Raw genomic sequence first — 18,969 nt, forward strand, 5'->3', positions numbered from 1 at the left:
TCCGCCAGTACTTCGTGTTCCGGGTGCGCGCCGGGAGGGGCGCGGGGGCGGCCGCGGGCATCGCCCGCACGCCCTGACCGCTGCCTTGTCCTCTGTGCCTTGTCCCCCCGCAGCCCGGCACCATCGAGCAGGCGGTGAGCGAGATCCGCGTGGTCGTGCTGCCCGCAGAGGACGGGGAGGTGCAGAGCGTGTGGCTGCTCACCGAGTGAGTTCCGCCGCCGGATGGGATCGGGATGGAATTGGGGTTGGGATGGGCGCTGCGGGCGGGGGAGGTGAGAGCCAGGGCAGCCTCAGCCCCGCGGGCTTGGTCCGGAGCCGCACAACCTACAGCGCTATTCGGTGTTAAACCTGCTGAATATTATGGTCCAGGCTGGCTGCAGCCATCATTATTTCTTTATAACCCAGCGCTCCAGATCGCGACCAACACACCCCAGTTAACCCCTTAGGAAATCCAGTCCCACAGAGAACCCACTCCAGCCCAGGCTGGCTGCAGCCATCATTATTTTATTATTTCTTTATAACCCAGCCTTTCAGCTCCAGATCAGTGCTCCCGAGTTAACCCCTTACTAAATCCAGTCGCACAGAGAACCCGTTCCTGCAGAAAAGCACAGGCACAGCTGTAACAAACTGACCCAAAGTCCCATGTGTGCAGCACAGCTCAGACCCTCAGCCCTGCAGATACAAAGCAAAGTGACAGAAAATACAGCGTCACCAAGACTTCAGATTTGTTCTCCTCAGCAATTTTCCTTTCTGCCGAGCACTTGAGTGTTCCTAGCCATGAGTCAAAACCACTTAAAGCTCAGTGGTGTTCTCTCCCCAGAATCGATCACTGGAACAACGAGAAGGAGCGCCTTGTCCTCATCACAGACTGGTCCCTCCTGGTCTGCAAGTACAACTTCATCAGCCTGCAGTGCCAGCACGTCACCAGGATTGGCCTCAGTGCTGTGGACACCATCTCTGTGGGGGAGTTTGTGTTCCCACCCAAATCTCTCAACAAGTAAGCAGCCACAGGTTATTTGGGAACAGACTGAGCTGTCAGCCTGACCACAGGAATGGTGTGAGAATTCTTCCTTTTGTTTGCTTAACTTTGCAAACAACTCCTGAAGCATTACTAGAAGTCCTCAGGGTAGCTGCTGGTTTGCTGGGGTGGTGAGTAGTTGCACTAACAGCAAGTTGCTCAAGGACTTTCAAGATAAGAGTAGATTTGGGAGCAGAAACTCGTCACCATTACATAATGCAGTAAGTAGTAGTAACCTCAGCAGGAGTAGAAAGCTGTGAGTGGCAGGACACAGGGGCTGTCACAGGCTGTGAAGGATGGCCAGGGTGTCCCAGGTGCTTCACCTTCTTGCTCTCAGCTCATAAGAATGTCCCTTTGCACGTTCCAGGGGCTGAATTATTGCATTTCTTTCCTTCAGTAAAATTTACTATCACTTGTATTTCAATATAGCTTCTGGTTCCAAGCAGGTCTTTTTCAGACAGACCATTTTTAGTTAACCTTGCTCAAAGCCAAGTTTTACCCTGTTCACTGTCAGGAGGGAAGGTGTCGGTATCCGCATCCAGTGGGACAAGCAAAGCCGAGCCTCCTTCATCAACAGGTGGAACCCCTGGTCCACCAACATCCCCTACGTGACCTTCACCGAGCACCCCATGGCGGATGCTGACGAGAAGATCTCGTCCCTGTGCCGGGTAAGGAGCTGCTCCAGGCACCTCATTGAGCTCGTAGGGTAGACACAACTTCAACACAACACATCAATTAATCAAACAAAATCAGTTACATCACTGGTGGAACTGGGAGCTCCACCTCCCCAGACTCCAAATTTTGACTTGCAAGGTGGCCCCATCACCCACTTTTGCCAGCCTCCCATAACTGGGTGAAACACAGAGGAAGCCAAAACTTCCAAAGGTGCAGAGTCCTGCAAAGCCCGAAAGCAAATGGATCTTGGGCTGTTTCTGCTCTTACTTACCTGACAGGCTGATGGACTTTTCATCTGCCAGCTAATGAACAGACAGTTTAATTGCTCACTGAAAACCTTCACTGAGGTGGTTCTCTGTTCTTTTTGTATCAGGTGCTTCCCTCTGAAGGTTTGCCTAAAATTAGAACCCTATTAAGCGTAACATATCAGTGAGCAGGGCAGAACCACGGTCAGAAATAAACACCTGGTCACTGATAAATCTTTGCCCTGTTTAAGCCACACATCAGCAGTGTCCTGTGTGAAATTAACTGAATCGCTGAGGTTAAATATCAGACTGTGACTATCACAGCCCATAGAGCCCTGACAGCTACAGCTTTAATGCTAATCCTTCACCATTCCCTATCTGCTTAATAACTTGTAAAACAATGCCAAAGCAAGGTGATTTCTTTTCTTCCAGCTGGAAAACTTTCAAACACAGCTGATCCAGGCTGTGAAGAAAGCCCACAAGGAGGGCCCAGTGCCAGGAAGTGCTAACGGGGTGTTGGTGCTGGAGAGGCCCATCCTCATCGAGACCTACCTGGGACTGATGTCCTTCATCAACAACGAGGCCAAGCTGGGCTACTCCATGACAAGAGGCAAAATTGGATTTTAAACCCCCTTGTGTGTCACCTGTTCAAGGGCAAGTGAGTTGGGGAGAGGGTGCTGAGGGCAGAGCACGTGATAAAGTTGCCCAGGGGAAGGAAAGGAAAAAGAAAGGAGAGGGGGATGTTGTAGGAGAGTTCCCAGGTTGTTTGGGGAATGCACAGGCTGGATTTGAAGCAGACACAGGGTGGTGTCAGCCTTGTATTTTGTACTGATTTACAGCCCTCACTGGTCCTTATGCAGGGTGAATGAGCCGTGGTGTTTTCTGTGTCCCAGAGCCTGCTCTTCCCAGTCCATCAAGTGCCATTGGAACCTGCTGAAACCCCCAGAGCACAGCAGGACCTTGGTGCCACTGGAACCTGCTGAAGCCCCCAGAGCACAGCAGGACCTTGGTGCCACAGCCCTGCTGGATCCCTGTGTACGCTGTCAAATCCTGTAGTGTGCTTGGGTCTCCCTTGTGTTGTTTAAGAGGAATTGCTGTTCCAATCACCATGATCTCAGAGCTCTGATTAATGCCTGTTAGGAATTTTCAAAGCTGTCAGTCAGTCTTTAACAGCATTTGCTAGCTTTTGCTAAAGCTGCCACTGTTCCACCTGCTCAGCAGCAGTTTGTGAACTCAATATGCATTTCTGAGCTTCTTGTAAAAATCCCTCTAAGAACCTACTGGAACTTCCTCTCTACTTCTGTTTCTTTGCTGCAGCCACAGAATAAAGACTGTTGTGAGAGAACATTGCCAAAAGCCTCACAAACACATTTGCCTTCAAAGCTATTCTTTGTAGAACTGAAAAGGAATTCTATTTTGGTTAGATTGATACTCTTAGCCATTTTTCTTAAATCTACTCTAGTTTGGGCCAGGACTTTTTAATGGAGACAGAGAAAACTTTCAGCACTGTGTGTCAGCCTTGATTCATTACATTCCTGCACTGAACCTCTCATCCAGGGATTAAATTCAGAAGAGATTACAGCTGAAATTGCTCAGGAGGTGACTCTAACAAGCTTTTTCCTTGTGCATGACCTTCTCTCCATGGCCTTCCATCAGAGCTGGATGAACACTGTGCCACAGTGGTGGGGTTTTTTGATCTTAATGTAGGTGAGTGTTTGTGAAACTCCCGTTGCAGTCAGTCCTGACTCCAGCTTTCCAAGCTTCTCCATGCATTTTCTAAATTACCTGTTCAATTTTCATTAACCTTGCAGTAAAGTTAAAATTTCAACTCTTACTTGGTATTTGTTCTTCATTTTCTGGAGACTGAGGCTGTGAAATTAGGTAACAAAAGCAAAAACATCCAGTAAATTCCTAAACAAGAGGTTCCCTCCTTGGAAGGACACAGGGGAAAACAAGGAAGGATTCCAACTGCTCCTTCCCTGCCAAACCATCCACTCCTATTTGGCACCAGAGCTGGGACAAAAACTCCCATTTCAGTTACCTGTAATTCAGCATCCTGAAGTGTCAAATTGTGATCCCACTGGCAAAGATTCCATGTAATAAATCCAGGGTGGCCCAGGCACAGTTACTGTCACCCAAAATTATTTGTGTGCAAGTAACAGTTTCCTTGTGCTGGGATAAATCACTACATCATCACATCACTGATCACACTGAAACAGACTTTCAAGTGCAGAGGTGCAGGTTTATAGTTTGTAACTATCAAAATATTTATTGGAAATAGAAAATTTAAATAATAGCTATACATTATATATACACAGAGCTACAGTTTTAGAAAATAAGGGTTCAGAGTTGAAAAAGATCAACTCCCTCAATATTCAGGTTTTCTGTCAATAGACACTCATTCCTTACATTTCACTTGCTACATCACTTCATTCAAATGCAGTCACAGTATTTCACACACTGAGCTTGGAGCTCCTTCAAATAAATAACTTATAAATACAAACACTTCAGACTGGGCAACAGGTTTTCACTCCTTTCCTCTTTCTTCCTCACACTTGGGAGCAGTTTTAATGCATTTTAGTTCTTTTATTTTACCTCTTCTCTTTCCAAGTAACACACACAGAAGTGGTCCTTACTCAGGAGCAGCATGGAGTCCCCACTGGAATGCCAGGAGAGAGACACAATCTGGAAGTCACCTGCAGGGAAGAGATCAGTGTGTCAGCCAGGAGCTGGCAGCCCATCCTCCTGCAGGAGGAAAAGGCAGCTGGCATCAGCCACACAAATAAATCCCTGCTGGCCCTGTGCTGTCCCTGAGACATTTCCTGTGTCTCACTATGAGCTCCTCTTCTCCTGAGGGTGAAAACACCTGTTTTTAAACAGCTCCAAGAACACACCTGAGCTCTTTCCAGAATAACACTCAGATCAATTTATAAATGGAATAATATTTTTCACTGAGTCCAGATTCTTTGCTTCTTTTCTGTCAGGATCAGGATTAAATGTGTCAGATGTTATTTCTTGTTGGGACTCAGATGTTTATTAGTTCTTATCTATATTACAGTCTTACAAACCCTGAGTTCTACAGCACTTCACTCAAACTAAAAATGGAGCCCCATCTCTCCCTCTACAAGGCCTTTTAAGGCTAAACTGTCCAATTAAGAAATGACACCTAAATTATTTTTAATTTTAACCCAATAACCAACCACCCATGACCTGCAATGTGGAGTTCTTTATCCAGTTACACAAAACCACCCAAACCCATGGAAGAGGGGGAAAGGGGGAAAGGGGGATCACTGTATTCTAAACCCTTAAACTCTAGGTTTTCCACCCTGTGATATTACACACTTCTATTCAAACTCCACACCCACAATCCCAGTTTTATCATTCCAGTTTGGAAGCCTTCTCCACGGCCTCAGGTGAAATGCAGTGTTCTCTTGGGGAGAAACTTTTTCCAGCACAGAAAGTCTAAAATTCTCAGCAGCCAGGGCTCCAACAACTGAGCAGTTGCTGGGAGGTTGTGTGCTCACCTTCCCCAGGCACCTTCACGACGACACAGCCAGCTGGGGACCACAGGTACACTCTGCTGCTGCCCGTGCACACAGCCAGGCGGGGCTGGCAGGGGTCCCACTGGAGGCACTGGATCGTGTACAGCTGCTCCAAAACCACTGCCAGCTTCAGCTTCCTGATGTCCCAGATCCACACAGCGTTGGGAATGTTATCTGCAGGGGAAGCAGCAATTGTGTGATAGCTGGAGGATAAAAGGATCACACGTGGTTTTTCTAAATGCACAGGAACAAACAAATTTGTATGACACAAATCTTTAGGTACACCCCAGGGTTAGCACCACTTGAGTTATGCCAAGCAGAGCCTTCAGGAAATACTGCAAAAAGAGGTAAAAGTGATCTAATCCATCTCCCAGTCCTTCCTTGGCTTTTATCACATTTGTCTGATGGGTTTTGCACCTGATCCAGAGCTCTGGCATCCAGGCACAAACAGCCCCTCAGGACCAAAGGGAAAAATGGAACATTAATTCCATGAGTTTCACTATTCAGGAAGTCAGAATTCCTCCTGCTATAGGTTGTGCAGAGTTCTGCCTTTTAAGAGACCCAGGCTGTAAGCAGGAAGATTTGTTTCATTTTCAATAGTGTGCTCACACAAACTTGAAGAAATATAAAACCCCACTATTTTTATTAAATACAGGGCCAAGGCTGAGTTCATGCCCTGATCAGCAGTTCTGGCAGCTCACAACAGTTAACACACACTACAAGACAGGCTGGGATTCCTCTGTAGTTACACCTCTCACAACAGAGCTGATTTTACAGGGCCATGACTCTTTTTATAGTGCAAAGGATCATCTCTGCTAAGGAAACCCCCACATGCCCCACATGGTTTCCCCTCTAAGGCAGGGCAGTCGGAACTTACCATTTTTGGTTGCCAGGAAACAGTTATCTGCACTGAAGGCCAACATCCCAACTCCCACTTTGGGATTTGCCTTGTCAGCAACTGGTTTGATGTAGTGTAAAGAAACTGGCACTTGGCAAATGTCATCTGAACAGGAAATAAAAGTATTTCACTAAGTGAGCCTGGATGGACAATGCATTTATATCCAACTGTTCAAACCCCTCATCTCTGAAGTGATAGGACCATATTTTACTCTTCTCCAAGAAGTTCCAATCAAAATTTCGATTGTTTTAAGATACTACATCTTCACACAGCCACCCTACTACTATTCCTGCCCTCCTACAGAAAAGAAAAGGCTGGAAATTCAGGCAAGACTGAGATTAAATCAGGAAAATGAGGAGAGATTCATTTTTCTACTACCTTTTAACTAGTATTTCAAACACTGTTAACCAAAGGTGATTTACAGTGCCACAAAGACTGAGACTGATTTTTACTGCCCTAGAGAACACCCAGAGGATCTGTTCCACCGTCCAAGGGGCAGAGTTCACCTACAATGTTTATTTAAAGACTTCCCAAGGCAAACTCAAGTGTCTGGTTTGAGTAAACTTTGGCTTACATTTACTCTGTGTGCTGAAGAGAGAACTAGCCAATGCTCTTGTTGGAGGGAAAGAAAGTCTCTCTGTGCCAAGAGTTGGGGATTTCTCCACTTCTTTATACACAATCTACAAAGAAACAAGTGAGAGCTCTACAGAAGGGCCTCGGAGAGTTAGAACATGGGCTGTTACCAAACACCCACATCCCACTGGCTCATTTGCACATTTAGTACACCTCAGCATCCCCTGGTTCATCAACAGAGGAAAGGGCTTCAGTAGGCAGATCTAGAATCCAGTATTCCCAGTGAATCATGGGCCATTTGGAACCATGATCAGGAAAAACACTCCAGAGAATCAGCCCCAGGGAGTGCACCTCGTTCATTATTTCTGACAGCAAATTAAATCATCCCCATTACAGTGGGAACATGAATCTCATTTTTACAACCCAAAATCTTTAATCTGATTCTGTCACAAACAAAGTGTAGCGCTGCAGAAGGAAAATAGCAAAAATATTTTAGTGTGCCTGCAACATATTCCTGAACACAAGCACCAGGATAAAACACAGCAACTGCAATTCCTGTCTGTGTAGTGGAGATTAACAGAGCTATTTCCATTTGTTTTCCATGACATATTTTACACCTAACTGGAAGTTAAGGCATTTTTCAGCCGTGAGAAGCTTTGCTGAGGTGCTTTAATGGCTCGTGCCTGGCTTCTGGTTAAGAGGCAGAGTCATGTGAATATTGCAGGCTTACAATCCACACATAAAACTCTTCCAGGAGGTCTGTTCAGTCCCTCTGCAATGGCAAACAGCACCACACACTGTTCTCATTACCTCCAGGGATGAGATCAGCTTAGGATTTTGGGAACAGCAGCTCTGCACCTGCTGCCAACAGCCCAGAATCTGTCAGGCCTTGCAGGTACAGGTATAAAGGATAAAAATCAATGCTGACAGATGTTCCAGGAAATGCCCTTTAGGTGAGCTGGATGAGCCTGTCCACACAGGATGGAAAATCTGAACACAATCCAGTTCCAGCACTGTTTGAAGTTAGGAATTGTATAAAGCTGAGACAAATCTCTCCTGTACAGTTTTCCAGTTAGCCATCGGCTGCACACCCAAATCTGTAATGCAGCCACCACCCAAAATACATTGGCATGTGACAGGAGCATCTGAGAATCTATTACTGCTCAAGAGAGATGATCACAGACACATATTCCATCAAGTTTGAAAGGATTCCCCTTTTTTGTTACATGTCTGGGTTGCCATGCAATTTCCCAAGCCCTGGCAGGAAAAAAAAAAGAGAAAAGTCTCCAGAATTAAATGGATTAATGAGCATCTTGCAGATACAAACAACAGCACCCAAGCTCTGCTAAGGACTCCATGGATTTGGGATCCACACTTACAGTCTTTTTGCTGGTAATGACTGCTGGATGCTCAAGCTCTGTGATCTTCTTCCACGTCACATGGTTCAGGATACGCACCTGGCTCAGGAAACGTGGCAAGGGGAGACTGTTAGGGCAAAGTTCTTCAAATGATTTAGATAAAAGAGGCAGGAAACACTTCTCACCTTTTCATCAAAGCTGCCAATGGCCAGGAACTGGCTGCTGGGACTCCAGGCAATTGATTTGATGCCCAGGGGCCACTCGTAGGCACGGTAGGAGGAGAGCAGCCGCCCATCGAGGGAGTACAGCAGCACCTTGTACTGAAACACAGCACAGCCACTCCAAAATCCAGCAATGCTGCTGAAAACCACAGGCAGGCAAATCATCCTGCCAAACTCTGCCTGCTTCACATGCAAGTTAAATACAAAGGTACAAATGGTCTCTTATCTATGAGTTAAGAGGCTTCGTTGCTCTCTTTTTGGATGAGTACTTTCAGTAACTGTAAAATCACTGTGCAGTGCAATGTCAGTAAAGCTGTAGAAGATTCTTACATTCTTACATTATTCTTTCATTATTTCAATAGCAGCTTCTGCAATATTTACAATTTTTTGCAAGATAAATTAGAAATAATTTGCTGTCATTGAAGATTTAAAGAACAGTGACATCCACTTGCAAGGACACCCATCCCCAACACAAATATAATATTTAACAAAAGCTGGACTCACACCCTTTCATGTTCAAAAGAAACATTTTAAACACTAATTATGTTAGTCACTGCTTTACACATGATGGCCAAACACTAACTTGAGCTCTTCAAGAAAATAATCTGCTTTTCCTCTTACCTCCAGGCACGTGTCCCATGCTGCCAGCACACAGCCATTGGGAGCCCATTCAATCCCAAACAGATCCTGGGTTTCAGTGTCAAAATGCTGCCCACAAAAGAGAAACCACAAAACCATTTGAAACATGTCAACAAATCCTGTTGCATCTAAGCTGACAGAATGTTCCGTTTTAACCTTTCAAGGCCTACCACAAACACAAAAGAGCTTTTTGTATGCCAGAGTAGCAACAAAAATATTTCCTCTTGTAATACATGCTGCATTCAGGGGATCTTTGATCCCCTCTATAGAAAAGCAGAAAGTTTCTATACCTTCAAATGAAGAGCATTTCATAACAGAATTAAATTAGTTACACTGAATCAGTCAAAAATCCAGGAGGCCTAATTCCTTGTCTTAAAGCAAGTACAGGATCACATAATCCCAGAACAGTCTGAGCTGGAAGGGACCTTACAGGGACAGCTGGAAGGGACAGGGACACCTTCCACTAACCCAGGTTGCTCCAAGCTCCATCCAACCTGGCCTTGGACACTTCCAGGGATGGGACAGCCACAGCTTCCACTCCAAGGTTCATTAGGGAAGAGCCCAGGAACATGACAAACATTCAGGGGTATTTCCCAAATTTTCTCTCAGCTTCTGGTGAGGCTCAGAATTCCCAAATTACAGGTGACACAAGACGCAGACAAGTTCTTAGTGAGGTTTAATTGCCCAGATCCAGCCCGTGGCCAATGCCACCCTCCATGGACTGATCCCATGTGTGAACAGTTTATATCACATGTCCCAAGCACCAAGCACTTGCTGCTCTCACTGTTTCTAATGGAGTGGTGTGCAAGATGTGCAAATAACTCCAGAGCAGAGGCAGAGCTTACCCTGAGGAGCTGCCAGTTTCTGCACACGAAGATGCTGATGAAATCCTTGCAGTCGCGGCGCTCCGCCACGGCCATGTAGCGCCCGTCCTTGGTGAAAGCCACCCCTGCCACGGCACAGATTAATTAAAACTGGCTTAAATAGAAATCAGACAAGAAAGCAGAAGGGCTGATGAGTCTTCAGCGAGGCACAGTTACTCCCAATTCAAAGCAGAACTAAAAGAGGAGCCAGAGTCTCTTCACAGAAGGTCACATTAATCAAGGCAAAGCGCAGTGTTACTGATTCATTGTGTCAGCAATTTTTAAGCTCAGAATGTACAATTTCTCAGGATGCAGAGCTCCAGCGTGCTTCAAAACACATCTAACCACTGACAGTTGTTATATAAACCCAACAGCTTTCAAATAACCACTTCATTTAGCCTGGCTAAATGGATCAGTTATGCAACCATCAGGTTTCCACCAACTCCCAGGCATTGCTCCCCATCCTCCTGGATTTTACATGGAATACATAATTGTCTTTGTCATCTCTGGGATACAAGCCTTGGGCAGGAAACTGCTCACCACAGCCATGTGGTCTGACAGCCCTGACACAAGCTTCCCTTCCCAGCATTTTCATATGCAGAAGATGACAAAAGACACTCTGGATTAATGTTTTTCATTGTGAGCACGTCCAGCATAATTTAATGTCTTAAAGGATCCCTCAGAGGCAAACACAACACAGATGCACATGTGAAGAGCAGGCACATGGATCAGCTGGAATCCTTCACTCAGACACCACAACCTGGCTGCAGGTGCTGCTCAGAAGGGACAGAAGCAGACTCTGTTCCCAAAAATGGGGTTTGTCATCACATTAAAGTCATTTTCCCTTTCTGCCACGTTAAAGGACCATTCCCAGCCAGGTGTGTGACACTTACCTTGCTGGCATGCTTTGGGGTACTTGATGTAAGACACAGACTTTGTGCACAAGGACCACACCGTGATTCGCAGCTGGCACAGAGACAGGGAGCAGTTTTGGTTATTTGTGTAGATTAAAAAAAATAATAATCATCAACAGGAAAACATCAACCTAATTCAGCAACACAAAGTGGCTCGATGAAAATTCTGTGATTAATTAATTATTCTGCAGCTGTTTTGTGTAACACAATGACCTGGGAAGCAGCTATGAGGAATTCTTTCCCAATTTCTGGCAGTTAGCAGGGAATTTACCCAAACTTACACAAGTACTCTAGATGGGGACACAAAATTCACACCACTGATATGGAGAAAACCTCTTCACAAACACGAAGTTCCTGATATTAGCACAAACATCATCCCAATCTATTGCCCAGAGTCACTGTGCAGTTGGAAAAACAGAATCTGGAGGAGAGATGGGGACTTTCCTGCCTTTAAGAATGGATGACAAGTTACAGCCCCTTCAGACACTGTATCCCTTGGGAAAAGGCTATCAAGTATGAACATTGAGCTGGATTTTACAACATTTAGAAACCCTCAACTTTGATGGCTGAATTGTGTTTTGCTCTTCCCTCCTCAGGCACCCTTACAGAATTACTGAAAAATTCAGACAGCCAAAACCTGCTATGCAAAGCAAGGCTTTACACTGGTGTTTGGGGGATTTCTGGAGAACTGTGCCTCCACAAGCACCAAGGCAGACCCAGCCTCCCCACAGCTCCCCAAGGTCACAGCTGCACTGCAGGCTCTGCCTTGCCATCTGCACATTACCCAATTAAAAACAAATACTCCCTCTCCCTTAGCAACGGCAGCCCCAGACACACGGGCATGCACCAGGATGGCACGTGAACCTTTGCATTTGGAGCTGGAGCAAGGAATGTTTCCACACTCAGGTTCTGAACTTGTGTTTTCCTGCATTTTACTGCACCAAGGAACAGCTACAGGTAGAACTTTTTCCAGAGAAGCACCTCTATCACAAAGCTTTCCCGGAATTATTGAACACCAAAATTAATTCTGATCCATTGTGTAAAACACCAGAATTGTCCCTATTTGCTCCTCCTCCCACACAGCCCAGCAGCCTCAGGAGGAAGGTTCTCCTCCACCTTTCTGCAGGTTTGCCCTCAACACAGCTTTTCCTTCCCTGAAGGACCTGGCACTGCTCAATGGTGACAAAGGATGCTGAGGGAGCAGCCTATGGATGTGCCTCACTGGTAACACTGCAGGCTCTGTGCTGCAACAGAAATTGGAGGATTTTCCCTTGTTGACATGATCAGTTTTGGTGGGAAGCAGAATTCAAGGGATTTACAGGGTTCAAGCCAAGCTTCAGAGTCCAAATAAACACTGTCTCCCCATCAGAGATCCATGGAATCCCAAATAGACCTTCCTGCCTTACACATCAGGAAACTTCTGGGATTTGAAGAAATAACACAGAAATCTTTCCCCATGGAATCACAGAATTATTTGGGCTGGAAGGGACCTTAAAGCTCATCTTGTCCCGCCCTCTGTCATAGACACAGACACTTTCCAGTAGACCAAGTGGCTCCAAGCCCTACCCAACCCCACAGGGAAGGATTTCTTCCCAGTATCTCACCTAACCCTGCCCTCTGTCAGTGGCAAGCCATTCCCCCTTGCCCTGTCACTCCAGGCTCTTGGAAGTTGTCTCTGTCCATCTTCCCTGTAAGTTCCCTTCAGGCACTGGAGAGCCACACTGAGGTCACCCCAAAGCTTCTCCTCTCCAGGCTGGACAATCCCAACTCTCCCAGCAGAGCTGCTCCATCCCTCTGATCACCCTGGGGTCTCCTCTGGACTCTCTGCAGAAGCTCCAGGTCCTTCCTATGCTGGGACCCCAGGGCTGGAAGCATCACCTGGGCAGGGCAGAGGGGCAGAACCTCCTCCTCTAAGTTCAGCAGCTCCTGGAGAAACCCACGAGATGAACATTAATCAACTTTTATTGATTAATGACCCTGGGGCCGCTCACTTCCGGCCACCCAAAGCCAGCGCTGTCAGTCTGCTCCTCAGGCAAGATTTACTTTAAAAATACCAACACAATGCCTCCACACATTCCTCTGCAGCAACTGCAGCACTGAAATGCTGCTGGGGACTATTAATTGCATCCCTAAATGCACTGGCTGCCCTGCCTCCCCTGAGCAAAACACACAGCACACATTCTCCAGCCACTTAATACAAGCTTAGCAGCTGCAGGCTTCGAATGCTCAGGGCTGGATCATCATTTTTCCTGACAAAGGCATCTGAGTGCTGCTCCTCAGCCTCATGAACAGCTCCCCTGGCCTGCTGGGCATCAAACACATTCCCATCCTGGACCACACTGCCTGCTCCAAGCCTCAGGAGGCCAGCACACATTTCGTGGCACAGTCACACACACAAAAATACACCTGGACTACAACTAAACAGGATGCCTCTAAGTGTCTGAAAAGCAAAGCCCTCATCTTCACTCCATCTGTCAGCCACAAGACACCTTTAATATCTAACAAGATCATAGAATCACAGTCAGGAAGGGACCTTAAAGATCATCTTGTTTCAAATCCTCTATTCACAGATTCATTGAGGCTGGAAAAGACCACCAGGATCATCAAGTCCAATCCAACTTGTGCCTGATCCCCACTTTGTCACCCAGCCCAGAGTGCCACCTCCAGGGATGGGGACTCCACCACCCATCTCCCTGGGCAGCCCCTGACCACCTTTTCCATGAAGAAATTCCTCCTGATGTCCAACCTGACCCTCCCCTCCTGGCAGAGCTTGAGGCTGTCTCCTCTCATCCTGTCATTCTTTGTTCAGCTCCACTCTCTCCCCTGCAAGGGCTGCAGGCTCAGAGGGAAGCACACAGATACATTCTATAATTCCATTGTAACTTCTCATCCAACTCACACAACTGGATGGTTTGGTCTAGTGCTAGGAACATTTAAAACCAAATCATTTTACTTCCTGAAAGCAGGATCTTTTACTGTTGTTCCACTTGTGCCCACTCAGACATTCCTACAGAGAAACTCACATTATGTGCTTAATGTATGGATTTCACACCCCCTTCCCTTAACGTTGTGTTTACAACTGAATTGTGACAGAAAGGGAAAACCTTCATATTCCCACCTGGAACATTCCACAATCTCATTTAAGTTGCCAACATAAATGAGATGAAGAAGATTAGAAGGATTATGTCACAGCTTGCAGACAGGATCAGGAGCAATAGAAACACCAAACACAGGGTGAGAAAAGAAACCAAACGCTACAAAAATGACAGGAAATTTCCATTGCTGCTCGTTGCCTTTCTCAGGGAATTCATGGAGAAGGGACAATTGTTTTTATAGAAGGAGAACAGCCCATGATTAGTTAAGTCTGCAGCAAGCCTTTCTCCACTGCTCCTTTTGGAGGAAACTTTCTCCTCAGCATAGATTGAGTGGAGTTGTCAAACTCAAATCCTCACAATAATGGTGTCTGAGAAGTTTTCAGCTGTTGTTTTGCAGTGGAAAAACAAACCAAAAGCAGAAACATTTTTAAAATAGCCTAAAAACAGCTGAGAAATAAAAAGTATTTAGATGGTAACGTGATAAACAGTGGCCCAGGACCACGGCCCGATGTTGACAGCTCCAGGCAGGTGTAGGACTGGTGATTTTCAGCAGACAAAAACACACTTTTAAACAACCTACAGCTCAAATGACTGTCAACTCTTGTCCCAGACTTGACTGGGTCACTCAGCCCCCTCACACAGCAGTGTCTGTCAGCACTGGATTTCAGAAGATTATTCAGAGTACATTCCTCGCCAGGAAGCATTTTTCAGCCAACGCAGCCACGCACAGTTACTAAGGATTAGCTGGGATACACACAGAAACACACACTTCTCCCTGCTGCTGCAGCTCCAAAGAAGCTCCTTAATGCTTGAGGACTTCACATGGAATGAGACAAAGTACCAAGTGTGTCGTTTGTAAGCACAGCTCTTCAGAGAAACACTCCAGAACATCTTCACACTATTTATCCCAAAATGCGAGGGTCATGAGGAAGCAGAGAACGGCAGGATGGCTTGGGCTGGAAGGGACCTTAAAGCTCATCTTATCCCACCCCTGCCACGGGCAGGGACATCTTCCACTAGGCCAGGCTGCTCCAAGCCCTGTCCAACCTGGCTTTGAGCACTTTCAGAAAGTGAAGAGGATCCATTTGCTTTCTTTCAGATCCTTTACCTGCAGCTGTTGGTTAAACTCTATCTGTGCCTGTAAATTCTGGCATTGGAAGGAGTCAAATGGGGCTTAACACCCTCCACAGGACACACTGATAATGTGGAACTGCCTCCCAGAGTGAATTTCAGTAGAGGAGGAACACACAGAAACCCTACAAATTAGCTGATGAGTTCCAAGTGTCAAAGGATGGTGCCAGACTCCTTTTTAGGCGCCAGTGACAGGACAAGGAGTAATGGCCATAAACTACAACATGAGTTTTCCACCTCAACATGAGGAAGAATTTCTTTCCATGGAGAATGGCAGAGCACTGGAACAGCTTCCCAGGGAGGGCAGGGAATCTCCCTCTCTGGAGACATTCCAAACCCACCTGGATGCATTCCGGTGTCACCTGCTCCAGGTGACCCTGCCTTGGCAGGGGGGTTGGACTGGATGATCTCCAGAGGGCCCTCCCAACTCCAAATACTCTGGGATTCTGTAATGATTTTTCTGAGGCACTGGTAAGTACAGATTGCTAGAAAGAAATTAGCCCAACCATAACCTTTAAAAAAAACCTTTCTTATTCCTCAAGGAACAAGGAAGTTCCTTGGAAGCTCTCACTGGAGTTCACACATTGACCTGAGGAATAACGAGTGGTGCTGTTTGGAAGTGACCAAAGCCCAGCTGAGCTGGCTGACAGGGAACCCCCAAACCCTCCAGGCAGTCAGTGGATTTGATAAGACGCTGATATTAAATATCCTGAGCACTGCCCACATCCATCCCTCCAGACTGTGGATTTAGCAGGGAGGGACTAAACACAGCTCCAACCACGGCCTGGCCCTGGCAGCTGTCTGACAACAGCTAATTTAGCAACCTGTTTACAGCTGGAAAGGAAACTTATCCCAACACAGATGCCAACTTGGCAAAGGCTTAATGAAATCCTCTAAGGTCAAACCGAGTTCTGTTGGGAGGCAATAAATCCTCCCTGGTCCACCCCCACATGCACGTGCCACGAGATCTTCTCTGGGAGCCTCACACAGCCCCAGCCTGCAGTTCTGCCTCCTCTGCTGCTGCCTGACCAGCAGGGATGGCTGCTCTGCCTCCAGGCTGGAATTCTGGGCTTGTTTTTAATTTTTATTGCTGCTATCAGGGCAATTCACACCTAGGAAAATCAAGGCCTAAACTTATCACTCCTATCTAGAGGGATGGGGGAGTGGGTCTGTACATACACACAGCAGAGTCTACAGCAATATCCTACTAACAATTTTAGGATATCCTAATATCCTACTAACTAATTTTTGGGATTTACCCAAAAAAAAGGGGGAATCTTGCACTGCAGCATGTGAATTCTGTGCTAACCAGCGTTATGGCACAAGATCCTGTCACCTAAAACCCTTCCACAGGTTTGGAAGGAGTAAATACAAAAAGAAAGTGTCTCACATGCTGTTCTTGGCTATTTTCTGACCCTTCATTGTTGTACTCAATAACAGCAATCATCAGCTCTAATCCAAAAGGTGGAAAAGTCAGAATCCACAAGTTTTCCAATAAACTGACCATTCACAAACCAATTTGGATTCTACATTAAGTAGCATTCCCCAATATGGGTTTTAATAAGCATTAAAGGTGTTTTAATTTCACAAGTAGTCCTACCAGTGGTCTGGCTCCTGTGTGTCAAATCAAACAACTGGGAAAATATTTTCAGGATCTGGATCTAAATCTCATAAGTCAATAGGTCTGTAAGTTTTAATTCAAAATCACTCTGAAATGCTTATGGTTTGGGTTTTTTTAACTAGAAATCTTGAGCTTTTCTCACCATGCAAGCAACATACTGAATTTCTAAGACTGTTGTGATGAATGCCATCAAAATCAAAAACATCAGGATATGTTCTAAACCACACAATTTTACCTTTAAATTCAAAGTGTCCATTTTCTACCTTCTCACCAGAGGCAAGAGGAAAAAACCCTTAAATGTTCCACTTAGTGGCACAACAAACACATAACCTGGAATTAACCCGAGTCGCACACAGGAGTACAGAGCTGCATCCGTGCTCTCCACCACTGCTGCAGCTTTAAGGGCTTTGGGTTATTTTAGGAGGCAAAGGGCAGACAGCAACATCTGACACCGAGGGGAGCAAGCCTGCCTGCACACTCACATGGAACTCGGTGGTGTTGAGGATGTGACGCCCGTCCGGACTCCAGCATGAGGCCACCAATCCCGCGGAGCCCTCGTCGATCTTACAGTACCACTCCGGCTGCTCCAGGGACCAGACCTGGGGCAGGGAGCAACCACACCGAGCAGGAAGCATCAGCTCAGCCAAACCTCTGCTCAGCAGGATTCCCTGCAGCTGGCAACAGGCTCCTGCATCCCAGCTCAGGCAGCTCAGCAATACCCAACCACCCGCAGCCATGAAGGACTGGCGCTGGATCCCGCTGCAAAAGTGAGTCCCGTACTTTGTGTGGTCATGGAAATGGCAAATGATGGGGGGTTGGATTTTTTCTGTGATAAATATACTGAATGTCCAATATTTAAACAGGTTTAGTTCACTTAACAAGCTTCCATGTTATTTATTTCCGTAAGATAATCTCCAATTCTGATCTGTTTCGCTAGATATTTTTATCTAAAATATTCTTTTTCAAACTAAGATTTTTGTCGTGGCTTTCAAAATCCTGATGTGCTGGGTTATCCTCCAGCTGTGTTATCAATAACATCAGGTGCTTCAGCAAAGCCTCAGACTAGTGCTGGCTGTTAAGCTCTCACTCACATCACACCCAAACCCCAGCAGGAAAAACACGCTCTGTGCTGCTTTCATGCTCACCTGGACAATGCCCCGCTTGTACATGGCACACAGGATGAACTGCGAGTCCGAGGACCACTCGATGTACTGGATCTGATCCATGCAGCTGTAGAGGTGGAGGATCTGCAGGGAGCTGGCATCCCGAACCACCAAGCGGTGCTGCACACACGAGGCCTGGCGGGGAACAGGGACAGGGCTGAGCTGGGGCAGGATCCTGGATGGAGCACCAGGGCTGTCCCTGCCAGGCTCACTGTGATGGCACATTTAGCTCAGAGAGCATCAACGTTGTGTTTAAAGAAACAAAAAATCCTCCCTGTGGGTGGTGAGCCACTGGCACGGGGTGCCCAGAGAAGCTGTGGCTGCCCCATCCCTGGAAGTGTCCAAGGCCAGGCTGGACAGGGCTTGGAGCAATCTGGGATAGTGGAAGGTGTCCCTGCATGAGCCTGGATGAGCTTTAAAGCTCCTTGCACTCCAAACCAGTCCAGGATTCTGTTCTATATGCACTGAGCTCCAATGCAAACTACAGTGAGAACTAACCCAAAGGAAAGGGGGTTTTAGGGCAGTAAATAGAATCCTTGATTTTATCACTGCTGGGTAAGTAACTCCAGTTTTTTTAAAATTACTTTCTGTCTTATGATTTATTTTATTTCATAGAATCGCTTAATGGTTTGGGTTAGGAGGGACCTTAAAGCCCATTCAGGGACACCTTCCACTGTCCCAGGCTGCTCCAAGCCCTGTCCAACCTGGCCTTGGACACTCCAAGGGATCCAGGGGCAGCCACAGCTTCTCTGGGCACCCCGTGCCAGGGCCTGCCCACCCTCACAGAGAATTCCTTCCCAATATCCCATCTAACCCTGCCCTTTGGCAGTTTGAAGCTGTTCTTCCTCCTCCAGCCTCTCCAAACCGTTGTAAAAAGCCCCTGTCCATCTTCCCTGCAGGCTCCCTTCAGGTACTACATAATTTAAAGTATTAATTCATCTAACTGATTAAGGTTAATTTAACCTAACTCATGTCTCCGGTGTTGACCCTTCGTGCCTCAAAGCCCCTCGGCA

At 46.5% G+C, this 18,969-nt stretch overlaps 3 protein-coding genes across 3 annotated transcripts in view; 2 read left to right on the plus strand and 1 right to left on the minus strand.

The window, feature by feature from the left end:
* Positions 1-2: 2 nt before the first annotated feature.
* On the plus strand, positions 3-3,772 carry TPRG1L (tumor protein p63 regulated 1 like; the record flags this gene model as incomplete). The annotated part of the gene is made up of 6 exons (XM_031062501.1): positions 3-23; positions 114-205; positions 821-997; positions 1,533-1,686; positions 2,371-2,596; positions 2,832-3,772. Coding segments are annotated over 5 exons (639 nt in total), but the record flags the coding sequence as incomplete, so codon positions are not given.
* WRAP73 (WD repeat containing, antisense to TP73) lies at positions 3,216-17,530 on the minus strand. Its single transcript, XM_031062502.1, has 12 exons — positions 17,513-17,530; positions 17,276-17,392; positions 10,926-10,998; positions 10,015-10,118; positions 9,152-9,238; positions 8,495-8,629; positions 8,331-8,408; positions 6,953-7,058; positions 6,358-6,483; positions 5,463-5,654; positions 4,534-4,634; positions 3,216-3,269 (listed from the first exon to the last, which is right to left on the minus strand). Exons 1-12 carry the CDS (start codon positions 17,528-17,530, stop codon positions 3,216-3,218), a joined length of 1,191 nt encoding a protein of 396 aa, XP_030918362.1.
* The window catches only part of TP73 (tumor protein p73), a 37,568-nt gene continuing 35,929 nt past the window's right edge, over positions 17,331-18,969 (plus strand). Inside the window, exon 1 of the mRNA XM_005427649.2 lies at positions 17,331-17,560. Coding sequence (XP_005427706.1) covers positions 17,529-17,560 — 32 coding nt within the window. The 5' untranslated portion in view covers positions 17,331-17,528. The remainder of the gene's footprint in view (positions 17,561-18,969) is intronic.

Source organism: Geospiza fortis, unplaced genomic scaffold (assembly GCF_000277835.1).
Source record: "Geospiza fortis unplaced genomic scaffold, GeoFor_1.0 scaffold37, whole genome shotgun sequence".
NCBI lineage: Eukaryota > Metazoa > Chordata > Aves > Passeriformes > Thraupidae > Geospiza > Geospiza fortis.

What these genes read in the sequence shown, in the direction of transcription:
- WRAP73 (XM_031062502.1), bottom strand. An exon ending in TCAACACCACCGAGTTCCAT is followed by an intron (nt 10,999 to 17,275) that starts GTGAGTGTGCAG and finishes TCTCTGTGCCAG; the next exon opens with CTGCGAATCACGGTGTGGTC. An exon ending in TCATTACCAGCAAAAAGACT is followed by an intron (nt 7,059 to 8,330) that starts GTAAGTGTGGAT and finishes GTTTCTTTGTAG; the next exon opens with ATTGTGTATAAAGAAGTGGA.